General features: G+C 46.5%; 1 protein-coding gene and 1 long non-coding RNA gene across 5 annotated transcripts in view; one reads left to right on the plus strand and one right to left on the minus strand.

The window, feature by feature from the left end:
- The window catches only part of CORIN (corin, serine peptidase), a 111,551-nt gene extending 107,616 nt beyond the window's left edge, over positions 1 to 3,935 (minus strand). Inside the window, exons 1-2 of one of the 3 annotated variants that reach the window (XM_028745118.2) lie at positions 3,740 to 3,935; positions 3,535 to 3,656 (exon numbers count right to left, since the gene is read on the minus strand). In XM_028745118.2, coding sequence (XP_028600951.2) covers positions 3,535 to 3,656; positions 3,740 to 3,935 — 318 coding nt within the window. Of the gene's footprint in view, positions 1 to 1,907; positions 2,145 to 3,001; positions 3,135 to 3,534; positions 3,657 to 3,739 lie in introns of those variants that run through there. The other 2 variants (XM_028745117.2, XM_028745122.2) reach the window with 2 other exon arrangements.
- Positions 3,022 to 8,780, plus strand: LOC144328898 (uncharacterized). 2 transcript variants are annotated; one of them, XR_013394275.1, is made up of 3 exons: positions 3,022 to 3,160; positions 3,814 to 3,965; positions 8,555 to 8,780. It is a non-coding gene; the product is annotated as an uncharacterized LOC144328898 (long non-coding RNA). The 2 variants fall into 2 exon arrangements; XR_013394274.1 differs by having other exon boundaries at positions 3,031 to 3,160; positions 3,810 to 3,965.
- Positions 8,781 to 9,133: the final 353 nt, after the last annotated feature.

The raw sequence follows: 9,133 nt of genomic DNA on the forward strand, positions 1-9,133 counted from the left end.
TGCTATGCAGTAGACCCCAGACGGACCAAAGGTATTGTTGCACACCACCCCAATCTCCGAGCAGTGAGAGATTCCGGGGTTCCAGGCACTCACCCAGGGTTGGTCTTTCCTTTTGTGAGTGAGGCACAGCAGTGATTGTGGTCCCTTTATTTTACAGTTCATTTACACATACAGTGGTACCTTGGGTTACATACGCTTCAGGTTACAGACTCCGCTAACCCAGAAATAGTACCTCGGGTTAAGAACTTTACTTCAGGATGAGAACAGAAACCATGCTTTGGCGACAGCAGGAGGCCCCATTAGCTAAAGTGGTGTTTCAGGTTAAGAACGGACCTCCGGAACGAATTACCCGAAGTACCACTGTATATACAACCTGAGCCAATGATGGAGGGGCTGACAACCTTAACATCCAAAAGGGTCTTGTTCCTCCCACAGCTGCAACCTTGGATTCAAGCAGAAATCAGCCGAGATTCTCCCTGACTGTAGCTTTTTCCTCCAGGTCACATCACAGCAAACTCTGCCCTCCAACTCAGGCTTTGTCCTCCTAACTAAAAGTTGAAGAAGGGCCCCCACCCAGTTGCCATCTGGCACAGAGCACCCTTTCCTCTGTTGTCTCAATGGCCGGATCACCCAGGCGATTACCTCATCAGGAAGCTAGCCTGGCTTGATTAGCTTTTAACACTTGCTAGGATTATAGGAGTCTGGCACCCACAAACTCATAACGCTGCTTAGATTTGATGAAGACTCATTTGTCACTGAAGTTGGTTGGACCAGATTGCTTGAAGAGTTGTGGATCCAAGCATCTGGGTATCTGAAGATACACTTGTTTGTATGAGGACCTAAAACTTCAGTCAAATACAGGAAAGTGGCAGTAAGTATGTGGCCTGAGCATACTTTCAGTGCAAGCTTATACTTGTCTCTTCAAAAGAAAATGCCATTGCGCTCAGTGGAACTTACTCCCATGTAACTGAATAGGATTTCTCCCTTACTTAAGTGCAAACCTCACCAAACTCGGTGGAACTGAGGAAGCCTGCATTGTACCACATTTCTTTAAGGTTCTTTGTGGTTCAGGAGTGTTTTTAAGCATTGCTGTTAGACTAGTGTACTGTGATTGGAAGCAGTTAAATGTCAAAACCAGGTGGTGCTTTGCAGGTCCTTTCCAACCTATGAGGTTTAAGGTATTGATCGGGATCTGTTGCCAACTTAATTGAACATAAGCGGCTGGGTGAAAACAAGCGCTAACAAACTCACCCATTTTCCGCTTTAGTTTGCTTTGCTACGTGTAACTGTTCACCTCTTAGGAAATTAGGAATTACTCTTGTTGCTGACTCTCTATTGGAAAGAGAGAAGAAAAAGTGGACTGACACAAGACTTACATAAATCACTTTGTATTCTGAAGGCGCTACGGAAATAGGGAACACGATAACCCCTTTGCTTTGTTAAACCCTGGATCCACACTCACTGCGGGTGAAGGAGAGAAAAGGCCGATTTTGGAAAGTCAACGCTACAAAAGAAAAGCCAAGTATCTCAGCGGATCAGTCCTCCCAAAGAATTAAGTGAATTGGAGAGGAAGAACGAGCAAAAACTAACTCAGGTGACAGATCGGTTTTGTTCTGATCTCTTTGTCCCACTGAAGAAAGGAAGAGTCCAGACACCACGGCTCCTGTCTACAACCAGCAAACTAGTAAACAAAATTCTCCTTAAAACCCGTCCCCTTTTCCTAAGGCAGTCCCAGCAGCACCCGTGCAGCCGGGGCGCAACGCGCAAACCTGTTGCAGGAGCTACTTTGTCAAGAGACTTCACCGTGACACAGTAAAAAATCAGTTTGTTTCGTATTCCCCCCCCCCCCATGCTTTTCACAGACAAGGCTACCCATGTTTGCAACTGCTGTAGCAGGACAGACGTACCTAGGGACCGCAGCTTTCCAACAGCGACCTGCCCAACTGCTTTGGCTAATAACTGGACCTCCTGGTGGCTTGCTGGTTTCAGCACCACCAAAAGACGCGCGGCCACTTGCCTCCCCACGAGAAGCGAAAGGACGGAGGGGGAATCGGGAACCAATCGCGGCTTCTAGCCGGCTACACCACCGCCCCGTGTCATTTCTGGATACTTAAACGCGCCCCAAAGGCCTCCTACCCGTGTGCTCGAGTGTGTGTGTGTTTAGATGGACTGGCAGACACACCAACTAGGGATAAGTACAGGACGACGCAGCGAAACCACTTCCCGTTAGGCTACTGATTAATTAATATTTGTTTAGCTTGCAAGCGTTTGGCGTTTATTCCTAGAGTCAAGATAAATAATGTCTCCAGCAACTGGCACGGTAACCTCTCGCTTCAAAATAGAGATTGGCTAGGGGAAGCGCGTTTCTAGGCAAATAACTCCCACGGAAAATCGCTTTCTTCTTCCTCCTCTCACGGGCCCATTCCAAACATTACCGGGCAGCAGACTCTGGCTTCCTGCGAGCGTCCACTTTCCAGGGAGCTGCGTCCAATCTTTGTGAGCTTTCGTACTACACGCGGTCAAAGTTGCATTCACACTTTAATTTTTAAGCGCGCGCTTCAATTGCACCGTGTGAAAGCGCAAAAGGCCATCTTTATTTAATCTGGAACAAGTCCCGCTTTTATAATCTACTACACTCGATTCTATAGTCCCCACACCCGATTAAAAACCCCACTCTGGGCATAATGAAGAGAGAGTGGAGGAAATCCACCGTTACGTGTTGACCCCACCTGGGGTCAGAGCGGCTTCAAAGGCGCGAGTAACTTACGCGCGATGTTTAAAAAGAGAAAGACACAAATAAGCAGCAGTAGTAAAAGGGCATCGCTTCAGGCTCGGCTCTACCGGGAGAGCCTTTCCATCCGCTGCCGCGTACGCGCACCAGCAGAGCGCGCGAGGCTGCGATCCTAGCATTTTTCTAGGAGGGCTTTCCTTCCCCGGCTGCCTGTCTCCATCTACAGCGTTGGGCTCGGGCTGCGCCAAGTGGCCAAAGCGTTCGTCTTACCCGCTGATTGGCAAGGACTTGCCGGTAGCGCTCTTCTTCCGGAGGGAGCGGCTGCAGCGCCAACATGCTCCGGCTCCTTCGCCACCTTCCCCGGCTACGGGTCTCTTCTGGGCGCCTTGGCTGCAAAGCGCACCGTCACGGCTGCGGAGTGCCCCCACGGTAGGTAGGCAGGCAGGCTCCTTCCGAGTGGGGGTGGCTCGGCATTTTGTCCGTTCAGCAATCCACACCCAACCCCTCCCCACGATGATCGGAATCAACTCCAGGAGAAAGACACCCATCGCCACCCCACCTCCCGCCCGCCCCTTCTCTTTCGGCAAGGCAGCCAGCTTCGGAGGAAGAGGAGAGCCCGGGGAACCTGTGCCAAAGGCGCAAAGGATCAGAAAGGGCGCGCGGAGATGGAGAGCTCTTCAGGGCGCGCACCCACCCGCACCCCAAAAGAGACCCCGCGAAAGGAGAGCAGGAGGCTGTCACAGATCAGCTTTAAAAGCGACGTGGCTCTCGCTGCCTCTGTCCCTCGCACCTTTTCCGCCTACCTGCTGCGCGCCTTGGGTCTTCAGTCGCCAAGTTGAACCTCGAAGCACCGGCGCCAGGGAGGCAGGATTTTCGCTCCGGCTAGCCTGTCGAGAGCTGGCTGTTCCTTCGTCCACCGGCGACCCTGCGGAAAGAGACGACGCTTTCCTCAATACCCTCCTGCCCAGCAGCACCCCCTTCTCCTTATGAAACAGTATTAAGTTGTACTTAGTACGAGTTGGACGTGGCGAGGCTTATATAAATCTCTTTCAACAAAAGTTTTCTTTCTTTCTAAAAGCCAGCTCCCGTGGTGGAATGCCGCTGCCTCCGATTTTGGCTGCAGCAGAGAAAATACTCTGAACGCAGGTAGTGGATAGACCTCACGGACCATAAGGAGATGAACTACAAAGTGAGGCCTGTTCATGGTTTTTGATTGTCGCTTTTAAAGTTCTCGGTAGGTTCCTAACAATCGCATAAAATCCACACCTTTTCTTGCTTACTGACACTTTTGTAAGAGCCGGGAGCACAACATTTTGGACCACACAGCTTTCTTCCCCACAGTAAATTCTTTGCTATTGGGGTTGCTATCCGAGTTGGCTCCTATGGTTACAATGTTCAATTTTTCACTCTTAGATATATTCAAGATTACAAGATATATTCAATTTTTCACTCTTAGATATATTACATTGCAATACAGGCAACCCACAATTTACACAGGGGTTACGTTCCAAGGCATCGCGTGTTTAAGTGAAATCAAGTAAATTTGAAACTCTATTGAAAAAGCCTGCAAACACTCCATTCCGCTATTGGGGAATGCTATTGGGGTTGCTATCCGTGCTATTGGAGTTGAATAGGTCTAAGATGCTTAGGACATCTCGGTTCAAATGGGATTAAAACAGTGACTGACAACTTCTTTGACAGACGTACCACAAATAAAATCCAAAGTTTAGCATGAGTATGCATTTGGTTTAAGGCATTTGTATGCCACTCTTCATAATATTTAGGCCACAGTCATTGGCACACTTCAAAACAAAACAATAGGCCACTTAAAAGTAACAAATAAATAATAAACAGTACAAACTGAAACGGTGACTGAAGCATAAATAAATTCCAGTGTCTTAAAATATAATGAAGTGGGCACTAGGTGAGTCTCATTCAGAAGTTATGCAACCACAGTGCCACAGATGAGCAAGACGTGTTCATTGCTGCCTTCTTAGCCTATGACAATGGTGGTGGCACTGCATCCCAGTGGAAGATCTTACTGCTTGGGTTATTTGTGCATATGTGAAAGACCTTATGTAGCTCCCTATGCATTGGGAACGTTTTGCCTTTTGTCTACTGAATTAAGCAGCAAGTACCAATGAAATGGACGCGGGTGGCGCTGTGGGTTAAACCACAGAGGCTAGGACTTGCCGATCAGAAGGTTGGCGGTTCGAATCCCCGCGACGGGGTGAGCTCCCGTTGCTCGGTCCCTGCTCCTGCCAACCTAGCAGTTTGAAAGCACGTCAAAGTGCAAATAGATAAATAGGTACCACTCTGGCGGGAAGGTAAACGGCGTTTCCGTGCGCTACTCTGGTTCGCCAGAATCATGCTGGCCACATGACCCGGAAGCTGTACGCCAGCTCCCTTGGCCAATAAAGCGAGATGAGCGCCGCAACCCCCGAGTTGGTCACGGCTGGACCTAATGGTCAGGGGCCCCTTTACCTTTACCAATGAAATGCTGGATAGGCAGGCAGAAGTATAGATCCAAATCTCTTATGACTAGCACCCTGCTGCAAATGAGATGACTTTTCAGAAGCATCACTATGAACTAGCTACACAGGAACTAGCCAAAGGCACATACAACTGTTTCAACCTTGCATTATTATGGTTGTATGAAAGAAAAAACTGAGGAGTGACCACACCTGCCTCCCAGAGTTCTTTGCTCTCCTGCCTCCATCACAGGACGAGATAATACCAACCCATTCATGGCATCAGGAAACGACTCTAATAAACATTTCAAATGGTTTTAAAGTTACATTGTAGTACAGGCAGCAACCATTTTGTTGTTGTTGTTGTTTAGTCGTTTAGTCGTGTCCGACTCTTCGTGACCCCATGGACCAGAGCACGCCAGGCACCTCTGTCCTCCACTACTTCCCGCAGTTTGGTCAGACTCATGCTGGTAACCTCGAAAACACTATCCAACCATCTCGTCCTCTGTCGCCCCCTTCTCCTTGTGCCCTCCATCTTTCCCAGCATCAGTGTCTTCTCCAGGGAGTCTTCTCTTCTCATGAGGTGGCCAAAGTACTGGAGCCTCAGCTTCACGATCTGTCCTTCCAGTGAGCACTCAGGGCTGATTTCCTTAAGAATGGATGCGTTTGATCTTCTTGCAGTCCATGGGACTCTCAAGAGTCTTCTCCAGCACCATAATTCAAAAGCATCAATTCTTCGGCGATCAGCCTTCTTGATGGTCCAGCTCTCACTTCCATACATCACTACTGGGAAAACCATGGCTTTAACTATACGGACCTTTGTTGGCAAGGTGACGTCTCTACTTCTCAAGATGCTGTCTAGGCCTGTCATTGCCCTTCTCCCAAGAAGGAGGCGTCTTTTAATTTCGTGGCTGCTGTCACCATCTGCAGTGATCATGGAGCCCAAGAAAGTAAAATCTCTCACTGCCTCCATTTCTTCCCCTTCTATTTGCCAGGAGGTGATGGGACCAGTGGCCATGATCTTCGTTTTTTTGATGTTGAGCTTCAGACCATATTTTGCGCTCTCCTCTTTCACCCTCATTAAAAGTTTCTTTAATTCCTCCTCACTTTCTGCCATCAAGGTTGTGTCATCTGCATATCTGAGGTTGTTGATATTTCTTCCGGCAATCTTAATTCCAGCTTGGGATTCATCCAGCCCAGCCTTTCGCATGATGTATTCTGCATATAAATTAAATAAGCAGGGAGACAAAATACAGCCTTGTCGTACTCCTTTCCCAATTTTGAACCAATCAGTTGTTCCATACCCAGTTCTAACTGTAGCTTCTTGTCCCACATAGAGATTTCTCAGGAGACAGATGAGGTGATCAGGCACTCCCATTTCTTTAAGAACTTGCCATAGTTTGCTGTGGTCGACACAGTCAAAGGCTTTTGCATAGTCAATGAAGCAGAAGTAGATGTCTTTCTGGAAATCTCTAGCTTTCTCCATAATCCAGCGCATGTTTGCAATTTGGTCTCTGGTTCCTCTGCCTCTTCTAAATCCAGCTTGCACTTCTGGGAGTTCTCGATCCACATACTGCTTAAGCCTTCCTTGTAGAATTTTAAGCATAACCTTGCTAACGTGTGAAATGAGTGCAATTGTGCGGTAGTTGGAGCATTCTTTGGCACTACCCTTCTTTGGGACTGGGATGTAGACTGATCTTCTCCAATCTTCTGGCCACTGCTGAGTTTTCCAAATTTGCTGGCATATTGAGTGTAACACCTTAACAGCATCATCTTTTAAAATTTTAAATAGTTCAGCTGGAATACCATCACTTCCACTGGCCTTGTTATTTGCACTGCTTTCTAAGGCCCATTTGACTTCACTCTCCAGGATGTCTGGCTCAAGGTCAGCAACCACACTACCTGGGGTGTACGAGACATCCATATCTTTCTGGTATAATTCTTCTGTGTATTCTTGCCACCTCTTCTTGATGTCTTCTGCTTCTGTTAGGTCCTTACCACTTTTGTCCTTTATTATGGTAATCTTTGTACGAAATGTTCCTTTCATATCTCCAATTTTCTTGAACAGATCTCTGGTTCTTCCCATTCTGTTGTTTTCCTCTATTTGTTTGCATTGCTCGTTTAAGAAGGCCTTCTTGTCTCTCCTTGCTATTCTTTGGAAATCTGCATTCAATTTCCTGTATCTTTCACTATCTCCCTCGCATTTTGCTTGCCTTCTCTCCTCCGCTATTTGTAAGGCCTCGTTGGACAGCCACTTTGCTTTCTTGCATTTCCTTTTCATTGGGATGTTTTTCGTTGCTGCCTCCTATACAATGTTGCGAGCCTCCATCCATAGTTCTTCAGGCACTCTGTCCACCAAATCTAAATCCTTAAACCTGTTCCTCACTTCTACTGTGTATTCATAAGGGATTTGACTTAGATTGTATCTTACCGGCCCAGTGGTTTTTCCTACTTTCTTCAGTTTAAGCTTGAATTTTGCTATAAGAAGCTGATGATCTGAGCCACAGTCAGCTCCAGGTCTTGTTTTTGCTGACTGTATAGAGCTTCTCCATCTTTGAGCAACCATTTTAGGCATGTTTAATTATGTGTGCAACTGTGCACGTGCATCACACCGAACCTGGAAGTGACCCGGAAACATCACAAAAAGAGGTGGAATGGAGTGTTTGCAGGATTTTTCAATGGAGTTTCAAATTTACGTGATTTCACTTAAACACGCGATGCCTTGGAACGTAACCCGTGTAAATTGTGGGTTGCCAGTATTGCAATGTAATCTTGAATATATCTAAGAGTGAAAATTTGAACATTGTAACTATAGGAGCCAACTCCTAGGAGCCAAAGGGTATTTGCCCCCCGCCTGCCAATAAAACATTTGAGGGGGCGGGGGCTCCCAAAGTTGAAGGGCATTGCCATTCAAATTGTGTCTGTGCACTGCGTCATGTGATCCGATTATGCAGGGCAGGGCTTACTTGCCCCTGTTTTATTTAAGTTGGTACCCCTGATTGCAACTGTGCTATCATATTAAAATGATAGCATGAAGTGGCATGCCTGCTTCTTCACGCCTCCTAGAGAACATGCACTCATGAATTACTGTAGTGACCCAGCTCCTACCCCAAATTTTAAAAGGTACAGTGGTAGGCTTCAATATGACATGGAGAATAAGGATCTGTCCCCTTTTACTATATAGTTCCACAGGGAAAATCAGCCACATTAATCTTGAACGATTCTTTGTGTCCTTTGGAGACTCCTTAAGAGAAGGATAAATATTGACTTTGAAAATGCTCATGGGGGAAAAATGTCATTTATTAACATAGTTTCTGACTTTATTCTCTGCATCATTTTTCTTCCCTGTCAGAACTGTTGACAAAAATGTCAAGAACTGCAATTGTACAGGATAACACTTAACAGGAGGAAACGCTTTAGTAATCTGAGATGACTTCTGGATTATCCATCTTGTTCACTTTGCTCTTCTATAAACCCCATATGGAGCAGTGTTGACCATTTTATAATCCTAACCAGCATGTAATCCTTAGATAATTTGGCATACAGTGAGTTACATGGCTGTATAAAATAAGGGCTTGAGAGTTCACAACCACCATATTGGATCTCAGGGTTGGGAAACAGCTAGTCTGCAGGGCACATGCAACCTGTAAAGGATCCGAACATGGCCTTCAAACCATGAAGAAGAAGAAAAGATTTGGTTTCTAAAACAACTGTTTTTAGATTATGAGTATGCTCTTTGGAATTATAACACTTGAAATGTAGTTAGCTATGGATATGACTCAACACCAAGACAGCAGCTAGCCCAAACAAATCAAGATACATACACACCAGTCAATATAGGTGCTGCACAGTCTACCTTGGAGGAGTCAAATGAATATCCTATACAGTGGTACCTCTGGTTAAGTACTTAATTCGTTCTGGAGGTCCATTC

This window comes from Podarcis muralis, chromosome 9 (genome assembly GCF_964188315.1).
Source record: "Podarcis muralis chromosome 9, rPodMur119.hap1.1, whole genome shotgun sequence".
Taxonomy (NCBI): domain Eukaryota; kingdom Metazoa; phylum Chordata; class Lepidosauria; order Squamata; family Lacertidae; genus Podarcis; species Podarcis muralis.